The sequence below is a fragment of the Xyrauchen texanus genome, chromosome 11 (assembly GCF_025860055.1).
Source record: "Xyrauchen texanus isolate HMW12.3.18 chromosome 11, RBS_HiC_50CHRs, whole genome shotgun sequence".
NCBI classification, from domain to species: Eukaryota; Metazoa; Chordata; class Actinopteri; order Cypriniformes; family Catostomidae; genus Xyrauchen; species Xyrauchen texanus.
Window position 1 is genome coordinate 5,859,057 of NC_068286.1, and position 23,720 is coordinate 5,882,776.

At 39.6% G+C, this 23,720-nt stretch overlaps 1 protein-coding gene across 1 annotated transcript in view; it reads left to right on the forward strand.

The window, feature by feature from the left end:
- LOC127651859 (ubiquitin carboxyl-terminal hydrolase 34-like) overlaps window positions 1-23,720 on the forward strand; it is a 68,544-nt gene that overhangs the window by 5,107 nt on the left and 39,717 nt on the right. Inside the window, exons 2-12 of the mRNA XM_052137895.1 lie at window positions 7,483-7,570; window positions 7,714-8,185; window positions 10,464-10,514; window positions 13,121-13,270; window positions 13,442-13,509; window positions 16,032-16,224; window positions 16,400-16,461; window positions 16,562-16,643; window positions 17,491-17,583; window positions 17,674-17,799; window positions 18,011-18,140. Of these exons, the coding sequence (XP_051993855.1) occupies window positions 7,483-7,570; window positions 7,714-8,185; window positions 10,464-10,514; window positions 13,121-13,270; window positions 13,442-13,509; window positions 16,032-16,224; window positions 16,400-16,461; window positions 16,562-16,643; window positions 17,491-17,583; window positions 17,674-17,799; window positions 18,011-18,140 (1,515 nt within the window). The remainder of the gene's footprint in view (window positions 1-7,482; window positions 7,571-7,713; window positions 8,186-10,463; window positions 10,515-13,120; window positions 13,271-13,441; window positions 13,510-16,031; window positions 16,225-16,399; window positions 16,462-16,561; window positions 16,644-17,490; window positions 17,584-17,673; window positions 17,800-18,010; window positions 18,141-23,720) is intronic.

A 23,720-nucleotide genomic window follows, 5' to 3' on the forward strand; every position in this document is an offset into this window, starting at 1 on the left:
GTTCCCTTGCGTTGTATGGACCTACAGAGGTGAAATATTCTTCAAAAATCTTCATTTGTGTTCAGAAGAAAGAAAGTCATACACATCTGGGATGGCATGAGGGCGAGAAAATAGTGAGAGAATTTTCATTTTTGTAACTATTCCTTTTAATTGTTTATGTTTGAGTGTTGTTAACCTGAAAACAAATATGCTGTATGTGTGTTCAGGAGACACATTTTCCAGTTTTAATGCGGTGTGTGTGTGTGTTTTAATACCTTTATGCTTTGTATTTGTAAGTGGTAGTTTGTTTATGCATACACTGTAATTATATGTTTAGGTACAATAGCAGCCAGACAGTCACTGGACCAGTTCTGGTGCCAGATGTCCAAAAAAAAAAAAAGATGAAAAGACGTAGGCCTGAATCATTGTAAAAAAACAACTTTATAACCTCTTTTAAAAAGTAAAAAAAATAAAATAAGAATGGTCTTACTCACTGTCATGCCATTCTTCCATGGAACACAAAGAAATGTGGCTAATTTTAAAGAATGTCTCAAAGCACATAGTGACCAGTTAATTGTTTTTGCATTGTGACATTATTTTCACGTGACTTCAGCACATTTTAACCCCCCAATTCTCATTAAAGTAATGGTGTGTGTGTGTGTGTGTGTGTGTGTGTGTGTGTGTGTGTGCGGTAATGAGAATATTGTAATGGCCATCTTTTTTCGCACTGCAATAATGAGAGTTGAGGGCTTAAATATCCTGAAAATAATGTCTCAATGCAAAAACGAAACAAAAAAATATTTCTTATGTGTTTCTTTTGATTTTGAAGTGAAATAGGACAAGGACATTTTCATTAAAGCACCAGAGAAGTAGTCCATATAACTCTTGAACTATCCCTTTAAAAAGAACCCAATAATGCTATTCGCTTAGTCTGTGTGAGGAGTTTTACTAACTTTTTTGTAGTGTAAGGGGTTTTGAGAAGAACGGCTTTGAAAACAGATCCTCTTATTATCACAATCACTCTGTTTCTCAGTCAGGCCTGAACACAATGCCCTGGATTGTTACCATTCAAGCTGCATGGGAATGATAGAAAATAGACAGGAAAGCTGTTTTAGTGAGTGAAGAGAGGACAATGTAGGTCAAGGCTAGCCAGCTGCTTGATTGAACTGTGCAACCCTAAGGTAGATTACCAAGTCTTTTAACTCCCTCATTACCATGGAAAACTTTAACTGCGCTCTACTGTGTGTGTGTGTGTGTGTGTGTGTGTGTGTGTGTGTGTGTGTGTGTGGTGGAGGTGAGAGGGGGCACCTAAACTCAAAGCACAAACACGGTACACAATGACTCAATAGTAGAAGTAAACCAATTATCGGGTTTACCGATTAGCCTAATCTGTGCTGATATTTGCCAATAGTTTTTATTGTGTTTTATGCCTCCGTGATCTGTGGCCGACTCTTGAGGACTCTACGGTTAGAACGGTTTGATCCGTGATAACAGCGGCATCTAGAGGGGAAATAAAAACATTCACTTTGGGATTTGCTGTATTTAAATCTTTCATAATTGATGATATTCATTCATGTTTTTATCCTAACTTCAATACATATTTTGTAATTATAACTAAGCTAAGAGTCTGTCATTTAAAAATAAGAGTCCCTTATGTGTTTCAGGCTTGTTTTTAGTTAAAAGTTCTGCATTGTGCAACAAATCTTAATTTTCCCTGGTTATTATTAATTGGAGTTTGGTTGAACAATAAATAGCATTAGGGATTTAACTCGGGGTCTTGTTCACGAGTGAGGGGACAATGGAGCGGGAGGTTGGCCGGAGAATCGGGGCAGCGAGGGCGGTATTGCACTCGCTCTATCGCACCGTTGTCACGAAAAGAGAGCTGAGCCGAAAGGCAAAGCTCTCGATCTACCGGTCAATTTTTGTTCCTACCCTCACCTATGGTCATGAAGGCTGGGTCATGACCGAAAGAACTAGGTCGCGAGTACAAGCGGCTGATATTGGCTTCCTCAGAAGGGTGGCGGGCTTCTCCCTTAGAGATAGGGTGAGGAGCTCAGTCATCCGTGAGGAGCTCAGAGTAGAGGCGCTGCTCCTTTGCGTCGAAAGGAGTCAGTTGAGGTGGTTTGGGCATCTGGTAAGGATGCCCCCTGGCCGCCTCCCTAGGGAGGTGGTTCAGGCACGTCCAGCTGGGAGGAGGCCTCGGGGAAGACCCAGGATTAGGTGGAGAGATTACATCTCCACACTGGCCTGGGAACGCCTCTGGGTCCCCCAGTCAGCTGGTTAATGTGGCTCGGGATAGGGAAGTTTGGGGCCCCCTGCTGGAGCAGCTGCCCCCGCGACCCGACTTTGTATAAGCGGTTGAAGATGGATGGATGGATGGATGGATAGGGATTTTACTCATTTTGGACTCTTGTAGCCTCTTTATCTGTACTAGGGGTGCACCGATCTGATTCCTGGATCGGAATAGGCTCTGATACTGAAGCTTTTAGACGGATCGGGTATCGGTCTGACAAGCCCGATCCAATACTCTGTGTTTGTCATGTTCGTTGCCGTCAAGTAGAGTCTGACCGATGCTGATTTTAGAGGGGAAAAATTCATCAATTTCCGATATGGTGGCCGATATTGTAAATGTTTGTGCTGGAAAGAAAATAGACCTTTTCTATGTGGATTGTTCACCAATTTTGTATCGATATGACTATGCTAATGTACTCAGAAGGCTGCTTTCTTAAATATTTTTATGAAAATAGAGAATAAATAAAAATAGGGGCCCTGGGTAGTTTAGTGGTAAAGATGCTGGCTACCACCCTTGGAGTTTGCTTTTTCGAATCCCAGGGCGTGCTGAGTGACACCAGCCAGGTCTCCTATAGCAACCATATTGGCTCGGTTGCTAGGGAGGTAGAGTCACATGGGGTAAGCTCCTCGTGGTCGCTATAATATGGTTCGTTCTCTGTGGGGTGCTTGGTGAGCTGAGCGTGGATTAGGGCTGCACGATTCTTGCTAAAATGTGAATCACGATTTTTCTCCATGGGAATTGAGATCACGATTCTCTTACACGATTCTCATTTTTTTCAAACAAAATTTATTGCACTCAAGTACAAAAAAAACAACAACAACAAAACACAGGACATTCAGTATAATGAAGTGCAGTAGGAGTAACAAAACATTTTCTCCTTTCTTTATTTTAGACCCCTTAAAGTGAATAAGCTTTATGTTGTTGAACATAAGAAAACATTAACATATACAATAATAAATAAAAAATAACTAAATAAAACCTGTGCTTTTTGCTCCAATTGGCACAGAACCTTAAAGGTTCTTGGCCAAGAACACTAACCTATCAACATTGTGAGGTTTCAGGGAGGAACGCTGGCATGTTACAATGTTCCCCCTGTGCTGAAAACCCTTTCTGATGGGGAACTTGTAGCAGTGATACAGAGGTATTTCCTTGCCAGCACAGACAGTTTTGGATATTGTCCCTTGTGTTCTTTCCACCAGATTATGGGGTCATCTTCGCTGTCAATGTTTCTTGTGAGCAGATATGAGCCTAGCTCCATGTCAACATCATTCTCTTGAGAAGCATCAGATGGTGCTGCTGCCTCATTGCCCTTTGCTGCTTTTAAAAACAACCTAAGGTCTTTCTCTTCTTTTCTACTGGGGCAGCGAAGGCTGGGCTGGGGTCAGTTGTGGGGGACTTTGCTGGAAAACAGAAAAGATCACATAAAAATCTTAATATTTTACACTTGTTAACACAAGTAACATCTCAGCAGTTAAAAGCTATGGTGGGTTAGCTAAATCCAATTTCAATTATTTGCAGCTGTAAACAATGTAGCCTAATGTAAATTTATTACTCTGTGAAAATAAATATCTTGAATCATGTAAAGATATACTTACCATACCAATGCTAGTCATCTCATTCTTCAGTCTGTCCTTGACACTGACTTTGTTGTCCTCGCTGACATAGTTCAGTTTAAAACGTGGATCCAATACTGTGGCTATGTCGAGCAGCTCCTGAGTGTGTGGATCACTATACTTTTCTTTAAGGTAATGCAGGATTTTCGACTTAATTGATCGTGCAAGACCTGTATCATCTTCCTGCACTGCCATCATTGTCTCAAAAGGTGGAGGACCGGCTTGACTGAGGAGATAGTAACATACTGCTCTCCTGACAGAGCATCAGTAAAGTCTGCCAGTGGGGTGAGTGTCTTGTTGATCACTTCAAGGACTTCGATATCCTGCCAGGTTGGTGTCAGGTGTCTAGCCTTCCGGTCAGCAGAGAGAACATGTCCAATAGCAGTTTGCTGTTCAAGGACCCTCTGGACCATAGCTTGTCGGGATCCCCATCTTGTTGGGCACTCCGCTTTAAGCTGGTGTTCAGGCAGGTTGAGCTCCTTTTGGGCAATAGCAAGCTCCCTCCTCCGCTTCCAACTATGGCTGAAGTAGGCCACAAGCTTTTTACAAAGACCCACAGCACGGTCAATCCGGGAATCTTTCATTGCATTCTCTATAAATAAAAATATGCTTTATCAACTCTGCAGTAAATTAATTTAACATTCCATAAAGTTTCTTGCATTAAATGTAAAAATGGCTGTATCAATATTATGGCAAACATAAAGCAGGATCAACTTAATTGTGTGTGCTTCTATTTAAAATTGATTAAAAAAAAATGTTTTAAAGTATAAGTAATTAGTTAAAAGGCACATTTAAAATGTAAAAACATACAATACAATCCTCAATGTTCATTTAAGCCTCAGAATAAAAATGGGCATTTATACTTTTATTTTTTCTGCTTATGTCTGGTTAATTTATAAATAAATTAGGACTGCACAATAAATCTAAATGCAATCGCGATTAGGCAAATGCTGCAATTGTCATGCGCATCTTGTCAGTAAATGCTGCTCCATCTGAAAGCTGGTGATGGAGATTTACTGCTGATTACAGAATCTGCTTTACTGACAAAATGTGCATGACAATTGCATTAGACCAGTGGTTTTCAATCCACAAACTTAGACAGTGTAGTCCTAAATAGTACCTTGTGTTCTTATTTTAATTCTGTTTTTTGTCATATGTTGTTGTTTTTTTATTTAAAAAAAAATGTACATAAAGGACACATTTTTCTGATTTAAATTAAAATATGAAAATTATGAAAATGAAAATATGAAAATGTTTAATACACAGCTCACCTATAGCCAGATGTAACCTATGGCCAAAACATTGAAGCCTTGTCCACTTGTTCAGGGAGGCTGCTTTTACAATGTTTGCTCCACTGTCTGTGGTGATGCACACCATTTTGTCCTCTTCCAAACTCCAGGAGTTGAGACTGTCCTTTAGTCCCTGTGCCAGTTCCTCGCCAGTGTGATCAGCAGGGAAGAACGTCGTCTGTAGACAGCGGCTCCTCATGTTGAAGTCATTCGTTATGAAATGCACTGTCAAGCTTAAATACGGCTCCATGGTTCGGCTTGACCATAGGTCTGTTGTTGCCGCGAAGTACTGCATATTTTGCAGTTCTTCCTCGACTGTAATTCGACACTGGGTGTATAGACCTGGAAGTGCAACGGATGAAAAATAGTTGCGAGAGGGCAACGAGTAGTGCTTGTCCAAAGTCTTTATCATTGCCTTAAATTCCTCGTTTTGAACTGTGTTGATTGGAGCCATGTCTTTAGCTAAATGATAAGTGATGGCGTTTGTTATCTCTTTGTGCCGCTGGGAACTTGGAGGGTATGGCGATGCTCGCATACAACGCCTGAGTTATGGAAGTTTGCGTGGTTTGGCGGCTGGTATTTTGAGATGTGGCTCCCTTGTCTTTCATGGCTAACTCGTACTGTATTTTGTGGTGACGCTTGAGGTGATTGTATAGATTAGTGGTATTACCTTGTGGTGCTGCGACGATGCAAAAGCACTGCTTGCAAATTATAACTCTTTATGCATCGCCTTCAGGTTTAAATCCGAAAAAGTTCCACACGGTGGAATGTGCTCCTTTTTCTGTACCAATGTTGTTACATCCTCACTCTCACCGTCGCCACCAGGATTTTCCACACTGGGGTTCATTTTTACCTCTTACCGCTACAAATCCACCAAGTAAACTGACTTTTACCATTTAGATCTGCCGCCTTGTTACACGCCAGTGTAAACAGCGAACGCTGCCAATGAGGGAGAGGAGAGAAGTGATTGAGATTGAGCGTGACCAATAACGCGCGAATGCAGCATGATGTAAATACAGGGAAATATACGAAAGTGAATCGCCATCATTAAGAAATGAGATCGCATTTATGTTTGAATCGAGAACGTGATTTTTTTTCGATTAATCGTGCAGCCCTAGCGTGGATGCCGCGGTGGATAGCATTTACACGCGCTATGTTTCAGTGGCTACGCGCTCAACAAGCCACGTGATGAGATGCTTGGGTTGACGGTCTCAGACGCGGAGGCAGCTGGGATTCGTCCTCCGCCACCCAGATTGAAGCGAATCACTACGCGACCACGAGGACTTAAAAGCACATTGGGAATTTGTCTATCTAAATAATTTTTTTTAAAAAGAATAAATAACATTTTCATAAATAGCTAAATAAACATAAGTACTGTTTAGTATCAGTCAAATGCTGACCATTAAAATAAAGAATAAATACAAATATCTTCCCGTCCCTGCAAGCAATACCAGACACGATACAAAGATATTTAATTTCAAAGAATTAAAGAAAAGAAAAATTCAGTGAGCCTAACTGCACATTAAATTTTTTTTAAAAATGGCGGGACACACCTCGTAAAACCAGGACCGACTTCTGGTCACCCTAGTTTTTTTTTTTAACTGCTTTGCTTCTCTCCATGATGTACTGCAGTGATTCCCTCCCGCTCTGTGTTTGCCGATGTAACGAGAACAATGGCAGTAGTGCTAGTGCTATCGCTGCCTAGTGGCATCTTCGTGGTACGGTGATAGTGGGTTTAACATTTTAAAAACCTATCGCAACAAAAACTAAATCCAATTTTTTTTTTTACGATAATTTATATTTTAAGACATTTTTTTCAGAACCATGAAAATTTATTTTAGTTTCAGTTTTTTATATTTAGTTTTAGTTTACGATAATAACCTTGATCCCAACATCGATCTTTTACTCAACCCTCTTCAATGCGAGTACATTTCATGATCGCTATGCTACTAAAAATGAGATTAGCCACTGGCTGGTAGATTTTCAATATATGAATATTTGAAGGAAGGACGTCAGCTGAGCGAGTGTTAAATCCATGTCACGCGCAAAACGCCAAGGCCAGTTGTGGTTCAATTGTCGTGTATGAACCCGAGCTACGGTCGCTTTATGTAGGTCTGTTAGTCCAACTTTGTAAAAATCAGACGGGTATGATTTCAGTCCAACTAAAGGGATTACATGACATTTTAAAGGATTAATTATAGTTTTCAGCCAACTGAATGCAAACGTTTACAATTGCAAAACGTACCTGAACTCACCCTGACCCTGGACCCTGTACCAGATTCATTAAATGTGTGTGTCTCTCTTTCAGTCTCAGAAGCAGACAGCTCAGACGGCCTACAGCTGAAGAAGGAGCATGCCGTAAGGGTCTTCACATATATTAGCACATGGACACAGAGGTCAGTTTTTATTCATTTATTCGTTCTGCACTCAAATTGTGTTTTCTCTTTCATCATGGCTGTTTTTCATGCATTATTCACACACTGGCATGTAAATGTGACGGGACAGCAGACCTTGATTTTCTTTCTGTGTTCATCTGCAGGCAGTGTCTGTGTTGTTTTAAAGAATACAAACATCTCGAGGTGTTCAGCCAGCTGGTCTATGCCCTCATTAACCTGGTGATTGCCCAAGTGACCAAACTTAGGGACAGTCTACATAATGGCACTGGCGACAGCAGGACTGAGGAGGCGGGGTCAGAGTGGGGCTCCTCCCAGCCCCAGCCTTCACCCAATGAGGATGAGCCTTTGAATGTGGAAAGGGACTCAGCTGAAGAGGATGGTGGAACGGAGGAAGGCGATGAGCACCAGAACCAAAACCAGGGGGTCAAACTGGACCCTCAGCCCAGACTTTGTGAGCCCACGGCGGACGAGAGCACGACTGACAGTAGCCTGGACCCATTTGCATCCTGGAGCACAGAAGACCAGGAGAAACTGCTGCTGTGTGCTGCCAAGATCTTCCAAATCCAGTTCCCCCTATATACGGCCTACAAACACAACACGCATCCCACGATAGAGGTAATATTAAAAACAAACGCACAGTGCATTAATACACAATGTGTGCCCACGTGTTAAACATTACAAAATAATTCTGGAATTTGTAATACAATTTTGATGCCTCTACAAAAAGGTTATATTAGTTAGAATTTGTGAAAATAAACTTAAATTGAACAATACTTTATTTGTTTGCTCTTATTAATTTTAATGTTAATTTCAACATACTCGAATACATTTTTAAAATCAGAAGTTGTAGATATTATAATTAGTTAATGCTATGAACTTTATATTTGTATAAATTTAACATTAACCAAGATTTATAAATGCTGTAAAAATGTTATTCATTGGTGGTTCATGATACCTAATGCATTTATTAATGTTAACAAATACAGCCTTATTTAACTAAGTGTTGCTCTTATTTCTTTACATACACAGGGGTGGATTATATAAGCATGTAGATTGCAATATTATTCTACATATTTTGGTTGTTAACAATATTTATCACAATATATGCATTTTTAAATGATTACAAATATAAATAAAGTTCCTTTTTTTTTCTATTAAAATTATTTTTAAGTGATTAAAATAAATAAAGTTAATTTTAAAAAGATGTCCAAAGTAATTGTTGACCTGTCGTGTTCACTACAGTGAAACTCCTTTATCAAAAAACGTAACAATAAGGTACAACTTGTCAACATTAGATTGACAACATTAGTTAACATGAACCTATAATGAACAGTAATTTTACATTTTATACACTGGCGGCCAAAAGTTTTGAATAGTGTACAGATTTTGCTGTTTCAGAAGGAAATTGGTACTTTAATTCACCAAAGTGGCATTAAACTGATCACAATGTATATTCAGGACATTAATGATGTATAAAACAACACCATCACTATTTAAAAAAAGTCATTTTTGATAAAACCTAGACAGACTCCATTTCCAGGGTATGCAATGAAGGCGATAAAATGCTTGAAATGGCCAAAAAACTGCAGATTTCATCCAAAGGTGTCACTACAGTCTTCAAAGATAAAGCACAACTGTCTCTAACAAGGACAGAAAGAGATGTGGAAGACCAGATGTGCAACTAAACAAGAGGATAAGTACATCAGAGTATCTAGTTTGAGAAATAGTCGCCTCACATGTCCTCCGCTGACAGCTTCATTAAATTCTACCCGCTCAACACCAGTTTTATGTACAACAGTAAAGAGAAGACTCAGGAGGACTTATGGGAAGAACTGCAAAGAAAAAGACACTTTTGAAACTTTAGAAAAGATTCGAGTGGGCAAAGAAACGCAGACATTGGACAACAGATAATTGGAAAAGAGTGTTATGGATCTGAACCCCACTGAGCTTTTGTGGGATCAGCTAGACTGTAAGGTGCGTGAGAAGTGCCTGACGAGACAGACACATCTATGGCAAGTGCTACAGGAAGTGTGGGGTGAAAGGTCAAGTGCTACAGGAAGTGTGGGGTGAAAGGTCACCTGAGTATCTGGACAAACTGACCGCTAGAATAACAAGAATCTGCTAAGCTGTCATTGCTGCACATGGGGGATTATTTTATGAGAACTCTTTTCTTACTGAATTAATTTAAGAAGTTCTGAACATTATTCTAAACATTTGACCACCAGTGTATATATTTTTTCTTGTTTATTTCTACATATACGGAGACATTTTTAAATTCAAAATTTAACATTAGTTAATGCACTATGAGCAAAACTCAAAAATGTCCACCAGTTGACACGTTTTGTCAAATACATTGATTTTATTGGTTTGTCACCCACCCTGGTTCTGATTGGTGGATCTTGCTTCAGGATTGTGGGTAGTGTAGTACTTCAATAGGAATTGGCAATCCAAAATGAAATAACATTGATTGATTTCTTTAACAGAATATCAATGGTTCAATGAAAATCATGCATCAATGATTACTAACCTGACCTCATCATAGGACTGTTTTCAATGGTTTGTAGACTTGTATTGTGATATTTGATTGGCATTGTTAATTTCAGAACTTTTGAGCTCCATAGAGATAATATACACACACGACAATCACACTACAGTTACATGCACACATGCACAATGATACACTCTTCCAGTGTGAGCTCCATTATTCCTGAACAATTGGACAAAAATAACTTAACACAAAACCTTAAATAATAAAGTGGAGGAGCTGCTTTCTTTGAACAGTTTTGGATTGTTTGTTGTCGCTCAGTTGTATGTTTTTTTTTTTTTATTGTACTTTAGTTTAATCATTCTCTTTCTCTCTTTTTTAATTTTAATATCCTTATTTCCCCCCCAGGATATCTCGGCACAAGAGAGCAATATCCTCGGCTCTTTCTGTGACATGAATGTAAGTCTCTCGGTCACATAAGCAGACACGCTCATGACATTGCCCTGAATCACAAAGTTCAGAAATAAACTTTTCGGGGCCGTTGCATTTCAGTTCAGAACTAACTGACTTGAATTAGGTGTGGGAGTATTTCTTTGTTTGAATATTGGCTATTACATTTAATCTGCTCTCATGGATCATCAAGGATTTTAGTTATTAATTGCAAACTATGGCATTGGCTGGGACTTCTCATTCAAAAGATCCATGGAGCTCATATGAGCAAGATAAATATAAGCAAACATGTCTTTCTGACTGAAGCTGTATCTGGATGAAATTCATGTCAGCTGTTGACTTAGAAGAACATATGTCATCGCCCTGATCCACCAGTCTGTTTTCACTACATTCAAACATGCCACGGAAACAGACAGTTGTGCTCATGTTTTAATGTAAAGGAAACCGGCGTCGTACATAAGACTCTGCAAGACTTACTTTTGACTATAGGAATAAAGTCTGGTCCACTCTGCAGTTTATTCTGGAAAAGAACAGCCCACTCAGAAACCATGTGACCAATATCTAAAGCAATTATTTTTTTGTGACATTTAGTGGCAGGTAAATCTGAAATCGATCATAGTACCACTTAAATACTGCAACTTAAAGGGTCATCTTACAACTTAAAGGAATAGTTCACCCAAAAATGGAAATTCTCTCATCATTTACTCGCCCTCATGCCATCCCAGATGTGTATGACTTTCTTTCCTCTGCTGAACACAAATTAAGATTTTTGAAGAATATTTCAGCTCTTTAGGTCCATTCAATACAAGTTGATGGTGACCAAAACTTTGAAGCACATAAAAGCAGCATAAAATTAATCTATACGACTCCAGTGGTTAAATCCACATCTTCTGAAGCGATATAATAGGTGTGGGTGAGAAACATCAATATTTAAGTCCTTTATTTCCCTTAAATCTCCACTTTCACTTTTACATTCTTCTTTTGTTTTTGGCAATTCCCGTTCTTTGCGCTTTTGGGCAGGGAGGAGATTTTATAGTAAGAAAAGGACTTAAATATTGATGTTTCTCACCCACAACTATTATATCACTTCTGAAGATATTAATTAAACCACTGGAGTCTTATGGATTACTTTTAGTCTGCTTTTATGACCTTTTTGGTGCTGCAAAGTTCTGGCCACCATTCATTTGCATTGTGAGGATCAACTAAATATTCTTAAAATCATGAGGTGAGTAAATGATGAGAGAATTTTCCTTTTTGGGTGAACTATCCCTTTAAAAGTGATTAATATTAATGGTTTGGCAGTCTTAGAATATACAGAAAACAAAAACTAGAAGAATGGTTTTTTTGACAATCCAAATGTAATAAGCAGCAATTATTTTACAGATAGAACTCCAAAAATCAAAGTGGAATCTCGTTGGAATCTCACTCACGATTGGCGATTACTGAGCGCTTCTGAAGAATGTGTTTTAAAGGGGTCATGACATGGGTTTTTTTATTGTATTATTATGTTCACTTAGGTGCAATTATAGTATTAATATTTTTTTTTTTAAGAAAAACTTTTAAAATCTAGTGATTTATGACCTTTTCCCACTCTGTTTCTCATCCTCTGATTCAAACAGTCTGTTTTGGGGGCGTTTTCCATTTAAGACTTCAGTGTTAACGCCCACTGTTATGATTGGCTAACGTCAGTGCCTATGTATCAATTATTGACGCCTCCAGCCAGAACAATATGCAAGTAAACTAAGTAAAAACACTGTGATTATTCATAATGAATGAAATTGCGCTTTAAAAAGTAGTTTAAAGTTTAAAATAGATTACTTACAGTTTATGTCGTCGTTGTTCCCAGAATAGTCGGCACAGACTTATCTTTGAGCAACAGTTTTCTGGCAAAGCCAGCATCATATTGAGATTTGTTCTCAAAACAGTCATCCTTAAAATGTACAGAACAAACGCTTAAGTTAACACTGCCGTGACTGGGACTTCCGCAAAAAATAAACTGCATCCATTTTTCCCTGACGTCTGGATCTTTCGGCAGCTTATTCAGAGGTTTTGTTTGACCACAGCCAGGAACAGCACATCTGTGTGGCATCGTAATTTTCCTGTGCACAAGTAGTCTCTGTCAGAGCTCGCTGTCCATCGACTGAACACTTGTGAGGCGACGGCGATACTGAAATGAGCGTAGTTGTCTTGCGCTTAAAGCGTAGTTATCTTGTGCTGGAGGCGGTCATATGCAAACGCTGTTACGTCACTTCTAACCGACACGTCACTTCTAACCATGAATCCAGAACGAGCTGTATTTTGAGCTTGATTAAATAAATGATTCATATAGAATGGGGAGGACGTCTTAAAATATTAAACTTGCAGGACGTTTTAATGATACAAAGACCTCTTATATACCAAAAGATCAAGGCAAATTTGGTTTCTCATGTCATGACCCCTTTAAAATCAGTTTCTGTCCTCTTCCATCCAACTGGTATTATATTGCCACATGTACATGCTTTAGAAATTAAGACAGTGTGTTCTTTTGGTGTCATTTGTGATAGAAATAACATTGTTTTTAATAAGGATTACGTAGCATGCTAATGTGTTAACGTGTGTGTGTGTGTGTGTTACAGGATGTGGAGGTCCCGCTACACCTTCTGCGCTATGTGTGTATGTTCTGTGGGAAGCACGGCCTCTCTCTGATGAAGGATTGTTTTGAGTTTGGCGCTCCTGACACACTGCCGTTCCCTATCGCACATGCCTTCATCAACATCGTCTCTAACGTGAGTCTAATCGAAATAAACGTCTCAGCCAATCAGAGACCAGCATGTCAGAGTTTTAGCCAATCAGACACATAGTGTTGCACATACGTTAACATTCGATCTAATGCTCATTGAAAGTGATCTTGAAAGGAAAACAGGTATTTTAAAAAGCATAATTTGTGTTTCTTACAGATCAGAATATGGTTGCACATTCCCGCTGTGATGCAGCACATCATCCCTTTTCGCACTTATGTTATCAGGTTTGAACATTCAACTACATCTCATTCTCCTAAAATGTGTTCGTTTAATCTAATCGGTTATAAGAGTGACCCACAGAGAAAAAAGAAACGGGAGGCAGACAGAGCAGAAACGAGTTGCTCTCATAAAGAGCACTACCGCCAAGAATCTGCGCTCCGCTGAGTTGCTAGGAAGAGCATCCCTCACCATAGCAACAGTCTCGCCACGGCTCTCCTCACATCACCTTTGGGGGAGCCAGACGGCTGGTGGGGGAGCTGAGAGAATGCAGGTCATGTGACTCGAGCCAGACAGGATTAGAGCAGCAAAATAGAGACACACAGTGAGAAATAGCATTTGTGTTTACAGGCAGAATCCTGAAGAACTGTTTCCATCTTTTTCTTTGGTTTTCTGATCATTGGTTTTGATGTGGATGCGGAAGTGCTCTATCATGACTTTATCATACAGACTCTTACATTTACTAGCTTTAATTTCCAACTAAAGCTCTCAACGGTCAACTGAAACTCTGGGTTGTGATACAACAAGCTATCACATTCATCAGTTGTTACGCACTTTTGATTCAGATACAGCTTCCCCTTAAAGGTAAACTCTGGGCTTATGGCTGTGTATTGCTTCTGACAATAATTTCGACTCATCCCTCTGTTTGTAAAAACGAGCTAAAATCTAATTTACAGTAATGCATTTATATGGGCACTCTGTGGGGCAGCACATTGCAGTGGTATAAATGTTAATGTTTTGAAAGCACACGTGTTAAAAGAATGTTCCAGGTTTAAAATTAGTTATGCTCAATCAACAGCATTTGTGGTAATGTTTATGCCCTCAAAAAATTTATATTGACTCCTCCCTCATTTATTACAACAACAAAAAACAGAGCAACCGTTGTGGTTACATTACGGCACTTACAATGAAGGTGAATGGAGCCAGTCCATAAACATTCAAATACACACTGTTCCAGAAATATAACCACAAAACATGATTTCAGTGTCAAGAAATTGCTTGCTAATCTTATCTGTGTAAAGTTAGATCCAATATTACTTTGTTGTCATGACAACTAGAGGTGGGGGGGGATCTATTTGTTAAAGTATTGCTATATTTTTCCTCACGATGTTGTATTGTTGTTCACTTGCCAAAAATCTATATTGTTATTTATATTGCATCTGAGACCGTCAATCCACGCATCTTATCACGTGGCTTGTTGAGCGCGTTACCGCGGAGACGTAGTGGGTGTGGAGGCTTCGCGCTATTCTCCGCGCCATCCGCGCACAACTCGCCACGCACCCGACCGAGAGCGAGAACCACTTTAGAGTGACCACGAGGAGGTTACCCCATGTGACTAGTCTCCCTAGCAACTGGGCCATTTTGGTTGCTTAGGAGACACTAGGTGGAGTCACTCCAGGGGTGATAGTCAGCATCTTTACTCACTGAGTTACCCAGGCCCCCACCAAAAATCGATATTGTCGTTTACATTTTTCCACATTCATTTTATGGTCATGGGAAAAACTTTCTCTTAACCAAATTGACCTAGTACTTAAACAACAACAGAACTCTTCCGACATCACCCACAACATGGAGAAGTTGTTGACAGCATGGATGCATCAGAGACCATAAATAAATACATTTAAAAGTAAATATATGCTGTTTTAGTGTACTTCCAAAACATTGTTCACCTCTGCTTTTTATTTAAACTATCCTTTTAGTATTAAGGACTTAATATTTTCTGGCATTGTCTTGCAATCTCTGTCAGCGCCACTTATACAGGGTTGCAATTTATCTGTGTGTTTTATCTCTCAACAATGTGAAAAAATGCAGTACTCCTGCCATCCCAGATGTGTCTGACTTTCTTCTGCAGAACACAAATGGAGGTCCTCACAATGCAAGTGAATGGTTACCAGAACTTTGAAGCTCCAAACATCACATAAAAGCAGCATAAACGTAATCCATAACTCTCCTAAATCGATGTCTTCTGAAGCAATCCATGGATTTGGATGAGATGGACCAGAATGTTCCTTTTTCACTGAACATCTTGCTATTGCAGTCTCTCAACACAATCATGATTTCAAGCTCGATTACACTTCCTAGTGCTTGACACATGCTCAGAGCGCTAGGAAGAGTTATCGAGCTTGAAATCATGATCGCAAAGGAGACTGCTGATGTCACGGTTTATAGTGATTTATAGTATAGTTATATTTATGGTCTGTTCTCACCTAAAATCTTTTGGATCGATAAATGTACTTTTATGCACATTTTATGTGCTTTTTGGAGCTTCAAAATTCTGGTCACTATTCACTTACATTGAATGAACCTACAGAGCTGAAATATTCTTCATTTGTGTTCAGCTGAAGAAAGTCATACACATTTGGGATGGCATGAGGGTGAGTAAATGAGTGAATCTAAATGTTTGGGTGAACTATCCCTTTAAATTGTACTGAATATTTGCCATCAGAGATCTGTATGCACCTGATTACAGCCTGTTTGATCTACCACAGCTGGAGAGTCTGTCTGAAACTATCTTGCTCTCTCTCTGTAGGTATCTGTGTAAGTTGTCGGATCAGGAATTGCGTCAGAGCGCGGCGCGTAACATGGCCGATCTGATGTGGAGTACGGTGAAAGAGCCGTTGGACAGCGCGCTGTGTTTCGACAGAGAGAGTCTGGACCTGGCCTTCAAATACTTTATGAGTCCAACACTCACCATGAGACTGGCTGGACTCAGCCAGATCACAGTACGAGAGAGAGACACACACACACACACACACACACACTCTCTCTCTCTCTCTCTCTCTCTCTCTCTCTCTCTCTCTCTCTCTCTCTCTCTCTCTCTCTCTCTCTCTCTCTCTCTCTCTCTCTCGCCCCCCAGTGTGCTTGGTGTTTTATATGTTCTTTTGTGTTTTTTCACAGAATCAGCTGCACACCTTCAATGACGTCTGTAATAATGAATCACTGGTGTCTGACACTGAGACGTGAGTCTGTTATGTTTAGCTCTTGGACTTATATTAAATATTCCAATGCTATTAATAGAGCCTGAACGTGTATCAACATGATTTATATTTCTTCTCTCAGGTCAATTGCAAAGGAACTCGCTGACTGGCTCATCAACAACAATGTTGTAGAGCACATATTTGGACCAAATTTGCACATTGAGGTGAGTTTGTATTCATTTATTATGCTTCATGTATTTACAACATGTATTTTTATCCCCTTTTCTCCCAATTTGGAATGTCCAATTCCTACTACTTAGTAGGTCCTCTACTACATGTTGGCACGGTTACTCGCCTCAATCCAGGTGGCAGAGGGCAAGACTCAGTTGCCTCCACTTCTGAGACCGTCAATCCGCGCATCTTATCACGTGACTCGTTGTACATGACACCGCGGAGAATCGCAGCATGCGGAGGCTCATGCTACTCTCAGTGATCCACGCACAACTTGCCACTCACCCCATTGAGAGCGAGAACCACTAATCATGACCACGAGGTGGTTATCCCATGTGACTATACCCTCCCTAGCAACTGGGCCTATTTGGTTGCTTAGGAGACCTGGCTGGAGTCACTGAGCACACCCTGGATTCGAACTTGCGACTCCAGGTGTGATAGTCAGCATCAATACTCGCTGAGCTACCCAGGCTCCATCGGCTTGATTGTTTTGGGTTGAATGGATTCCATGACTGTGTCACATGACAACACAATCGTTATCGAACATCTCCGTTTTTCCTGTTTACACTAGTAGACAAAGACGGCATTTTCAAATGTATCCACTTGGGGGAGCGTTTTCGAAAAGCTCAGTTTTCACTGGACAAAGGCTAAAAAGTTGTGAAATTACTGCGTTTCAAATGAGAATGTGGCCTTACACTGTCAAGTACCACTCAATATGTTAGTCGTCTTGTCCTTGTTGGCTTTTGCTCTGAACATGTTTTGTGACATTTAATTTAGTTGAACATTTATTTCTCCCTGATCACTGACTAGAGATTTATTATTATGTTGTTTCTACTGTAGATCATTAAACAGTGCCAAGTCATTCTGAACTTTCTAGCTGCCGAGGGCCGACTGAGCACTCAACATGTGGACTGTATATGGGTTGCTGCTCAGGTACACACATGCTGTTCTGATGATGTTTGTGTTTCATACAGTTGTGATGGTTTGAATGTTGTAGTGTTAAACCACTGTCTCTGTGTTTAGCTGAAACACTGCAGTCGCTACATCCATGACCTGTTCCCCTCACTCATAAAGAACCTGGACCCTCTGCCCCTGCGACACGTGCTCAGCCTGGTGTCTGGGTTACACCCCAGCGCACACACCGAACAGGTACGCCACACTCTATATGTGCACATCTAGCAATTATACGACCTGATGCCTGCATGACAATGTTATACATTTAAGAGGAATTCTCCTATGAGCACTAAAATGCATTGTAAGTCCCCTGAACGTCAAAGCCGTCTCTGGACAGATTGAAATTATATTGTGTATTTTCACCTGTCTATGCCTTTATGTGATTAAGTTGTTTCCTTGGATGTAGACGCTGTATTTGGCATCCATGTTGATCAAGGCCTTGTGGAATAACGCCCTGGCAGCCAAAACTCAGCTGTCCAAACAGAGTTCCTTCGCCTCGCTGCTCAACTCCAACATTCCCATGGGTAACAAGAAAGGTGTGTAAGAGATCTGTATTTAACGCACAGGAGAAAAGGGGAAAATTACAATGTTAAACATAACAGCTAATAAAAAGAAAGTCCTGTCTTTCAGTTAAAAAAGCCAATCACCTTATTAATAGAAGCATTACCTGGTTTAATTAGCTTTAATATACACTAGCTAAATTAGCCTAGTTGCTATCAGCCTAAAATAACTTGGTCTAACATACAATTTTTAGCTTAAGTGAAATCACTGATACCATTTGTCAATAAACATTTTCGAGAAAAAATGTTAAGAAAATGTATTGTTCTCCAAAATCAAAAGAAACAAATAAGTTACAGTTTGCATATCGAAGCCTACTTTTAGGGCCGTTATTTTCATGACAGTTGCACACTTTTTACGCCCTAATTCTTATTACCGCTAGACAAAGATGGTAATGGTGGTATTCTTGTTAAAGCAGGGGTCCCCAAACTTTTTTCTATGAGGGCCACATCATTTTTCCTTTCTATAATGGAGGGCCGTAGTCTAACAGAAAATGGCATGGGCCGGAGTGATTTATTGTGGAGATTTTATTATGATTTTAAATGGATTTACAATATTTTGCCTCCTAATGCTAGATTAATTTATTATTTATGCACTATACATATCAAGTGATATATAGCCTATTAAAAGAGCATTATTACTATCGTAATGACATTTTTTCATATTCATTGCTATTGAAATCAAATTATTTACTTACTCATGCGTATTAGGCTAATCAGTGTGAACTATGGGCTTGTTTCTGGCTGGTGAGAAGTCCAATGTCAGGTTCCATTCCTGTCACAGCCAGTCTCAAAGACTGATGCAAATGTTCATCAGTGAGTCTTGATCTCATCGGATTTTTCATCAGTTTCATACGTGAAAAGGTTTGCTCACAGATATATGTGCCAAAAAGTGTGGACATCTTCATTGCATTCCTTCTGATGTTTGGGTAGGTCTCGTTAGGGAGGGCAGTATAGAATTCAATGAGACTGTTGGGCTTAAACGCGTCTTTCAGAACATCACAGTTCTGTATCTCAGCCAACTCAAACTGATAAGAAGGCAGGGCTTCGTCAATGTCAGCAGCAAAAGGGTTCTGAAAAGGCGGATTTCTTTAGCGTGGACATGTAGCTCACGGAATCGCACATCAAACTCCGCCTTCAGCATTTCCAGCGCTTCCACTGACTTTTCAGCTGGGAATGGGACCACTGGTTTCTCAGCTGAGAGGCTTTGGGTAACAGGGAGATGGGTGAAGTCTTGCTTTTGCACTTGTCCCACAAGCAGTGCTAGTTTCACCTCAAATGCTTTTATGTGGGAATACATGTCACATATTAGTTTCCCTTGCCTTGGAGCTGCACGCTGAGGCCATTCAACATTTCTGTCACATCTGTTAAAAAGGCGAGGTCCCATTTCCATTTTGTGTCGATCAATTCTGGGACAGTTTTGCCCTTTGTCAGAAGAAAAACATTGATTTCGGGTAGCAGCTCGTAAAAACGCCTCAAAACTCTGCCCGGCTTAACCATCGGACTTCTGTGTGGTAAAGCACATCTCCGTGAGAAGACTCTAGCTCGGACAGAAAGACTTGGAACTGCCTGTGTTTAAGTCCGCTTGCTCTGATGAAGTTTATACATGACACCACCACTTTTATAATCGATTCCCACTTCAGAACTTTGCAGCACAGTGCTTGCTGGTGAATTAGGCAGTGTACTTGTAAAGGGGCATGAGACCTCTTTCCTCCATTTCTCTATTCATGCGTCCTATCAGTCCCCTTGACGCGCCAACCATACTAGGAGCTCCGTCAGTCGTGATGCTGGCCAGCTTAGACCAGTCTAGATCCAACTCTTCTACCGTTTGGCACACTTTACCAAAAATATCCTCCCCTGTCGTAGTACCTTTTGAGACTTTTTAGGGCTGCCAGCTCCTCGGACACTTCAAAGTTTGAGCTAACTCCGCGAAGAAAAATGAGCAGCTGTGCCGTGTCCTGCACGTCATTACTTTCATCTGAGACTGTTTCTTGACAGATGAGGCAAACAGCCGTTTCTTTGCATTGAACAAAAAAATAATCACTTGTCCACTTTTGGTTAAATACCCTGCATTCTGAATCAACTTTTCTCTTTCCCAACCGTTTGGGCATTTTGTTGTCACTTTAAATTTTCTTGCTGGATCGCGTGCACTCGCTCGATCACGATGGAACGTTAATCCGGGTGAATCTAACAAATAATTTGGCTACTTTAATAATTCTAACTAAGGGAAATTTTATTTTGAAAGCCAATATGTATTATCAAATACAAATATGATATGATTAAAACATATTTAAAATTAAATTGTAAAAATATTTCTCTGCATGGCATTGTTCAGAGGGCCGGTCCAAATGTGGGGGCGGGCCGTAGTTTGGGGACCCCTGTGTTAAAGCAATGTGAAAAAAAAAAATATATATATATATAGAATCAACTTTAACCCCCATTATTTCCACCCTGTCCCTCAACAAACATCCCTGAGTCAAAGTCTAAATTACAAGACACATACAAACAAACAAAAAATATATTTGAGGTTATCAAGATATTAAAATCAACAAACAAAGAGAAAAGAAATCCAAAAAGAACAGAATCCATAATTACTACCACAATTATGTCTCCACATGGTCCTCACTGAGAGCCCCACAGAAAGGCCAAATACCTGTCCCATTTCTTACCATACGTGTCCAATCCGGCAAGCTGCTTTTATGGCATCTTTTCAAATACCACCCTGCACCCTAGACATAGTTTTAAATTTTTTTAAGATTCTTTCCCACTCCACATCCTCCAATACCAAGTTAAAATCTCTTTCCCATAACCCCTTATGAGCTGTTAAGGCCCACACAAAGACTCTAATTCGTCTATGTAACTTACTGAAGTGCAACACATGTCACTGACCATTCCAAATAAAAGACTTCGATATTCCATCAAATTGTTTAAAATAAGAAAGAGAAACTTCTAGAAGGAGAGTCAGTAGTAGATAATTGAATTTGGGGATACAAATCATTTTTATAACATTGACCTTCCCTAAAATATCAGAGTCAGAATTGACTTTATTGCCAAGTAAGTTTTCACATACAAGGAATTTGCTTTGGTGTTTGATGCTTACAATGGTTTCTATTGACAATGTATTTTTTCAGCGGTTGAGTATTCTAACCAATCACAGACATGTCCGTTGAGCAATGAAACGGCAATGGCCAATCAGAGCCGCTTAGATTAGTCCTCCATCCTATCAGTAATGACTACTGATCCTAATGCGCAAGTTTTGACCGACTGAATACCCAGATGCTTTATGTTCTAGCTCCGTTCGCGCGGCATACGAAAATGAATACTGAAGAAACATCACCTGACACTTGATAAGAAGCTGTAGAACGAGAGCGAAAAGCACTTTGTAAATGTTTTGTATTCATTGCATATTGCACCGCTCGCTTTGAAAGTAGATGTTAAATACACGACAAATGAGCAACACGACAAAACTAAAACAATCCTGTTCTAATCAAGGCACAGACGCGGTGTTAATAATTGATTTATTATGCTGATTAGACAGCTTTGTTTTTAATGAGAGCATTCGTGAGAGTACAGAACAGTGTGCGGAGCGTCATTAAGCTCGCGATGCTGATCTCAAACTGTGTAAACCTGCAGTGATTAACAGCAGTTGTGTAATGGGAGAGTTTGTGGCGTTGCTCGATATTTTTTATTTGTTTTATGTTAATAAGTAGGCCAATGTGAATTTGATTTGTACATAATAGCAATAAAGTAATTCACTGTTCTAAGTTTGTTTTGGAGGTGTAGCCAACATAAAAAATATGGCATGAATAGCATATGTCAGGAATCACCATCATTGTTATCACGCCTGCTCTAATACGCAGCTGGTATTGGTAGATTTTAGCATTTTCACAAATCGCATAAACTCTAATCGCAAATGTGCAAGTGCACGAGTGCAACCACTGAGGCCAAAAATGATCTAAAGATGATCTTACATGAACAAGATCACCGTTGCAGATCTAACAGGATTAATGGGCACCTTCTTGCCACCTAAGGGCTTACTGAATGCAGTAACTTGTTCAATTTAAATCAGCTGTTAATAAGTTTGAGTATTGAATATGCCATATTATTTACTGTATGTGGACTAGTAATTTAAGCAGTAATTTAGCAATAATTAAATGTATTCTATACCATAGATATCAATTAAAGATGCCTTAAAGAAACTGGAGCGCAGCTCATATCCACCATAGAAATCTGCTACTCTGAAGAACCACACGGGTTACTTACTTTGTGACATCATGGTAATTTAATATTTTAATCGACATTAATAATCACGATTACAATATCAAGGGCAATAATCGACAATTATGATTTTTGCTGTAATCGTGAAGCCCTAAATGCACCAAAATCATAATTCCTCCCTATCAAACATCTTCTCGGCATCAAGTGAGATGGCTACTGACCATATAATATCTATAAAACTTCTAATATTATAGATGTTTTGTAGAAATATATAGACTATATTATAGAAGAACTATGACCATGAATAAACCCCATTTGAAATATATGTAATAGATGTAATTACTCTGCTTAATTGATTAGCCAGAATTTAAAAAAAGTATTATTTTTTTACATCTAACTGGATCAGGGAAATTGGACGATAACTTTTCCACTCATTTGGGTCTTTATCTTTTTAAGAATGAGACTGATCAGGGCTTGTGTCATGGTTGGCAGTAGTGCAGCCAGTTCTGTGACATAAAATCTAAAAAATCCACCTGGCCCCAGTTCCTTACCCGTTAGGATTTAATTACCTCAACAAGCTCCTCCAAAGTAAAATCTGAGTCAAGAAAGTCTTTTTGATCACTCGGTTATTTAGGGAGTTCTAATGGCTCTATGAAGTTGCTGAATATCCTTATTGGTAGGCACAGACATGGAGCTATAAAGATCTAAATAGATTTCTTTTAAAGGCTTTTTTAATATCTGTGGCAGAAGTAAATGTATTGCCTCCAGAAGACTTAACTGAAGGAATGGTGGAAAAAAAAAAAGTTATGTATCTGGCAAGGCGTTTCCATGCTTTGTCCCCCGTCCCAAAGTATGTCTGTCTTGCCCTGAATAACCAAAACTCTACCTTCTGTGACAAAATAGCATTGTACCTATACTTCAGCTATGTCAACTTGCTAAGACCGCTGTATGACATTCTGCACTTGAGCTTTTTTCAGCACTTTTAATACTCTTTTCCAACTCTTTGACTTCCTCTGCTTTGATTTTTTTAATGAATGAGACATTTTGTATGCTCCGCTCCCTAAGAACTGCCTTAAGTGCCTCCCATGCCATGCACAGAGGACACTGTGGGCCAAATGTTCTTTTACTTAAACATTGACTTCTGTCTTTAACATTTGTTGAAATGCTAGGTCATGTAGAAGTGATGTGATGAAGCGGCATCTATGTGATTTTCCTTTTCTCTATATGCAGCAACATCTCTAAACACACCAACGCGTGATCTGAAACTAAAATATTCCCAATTGAGCAGTCAGTGGCAGATGGAATAAGTGACTTGGATATAAAAAAAAAAACTATTCTAGA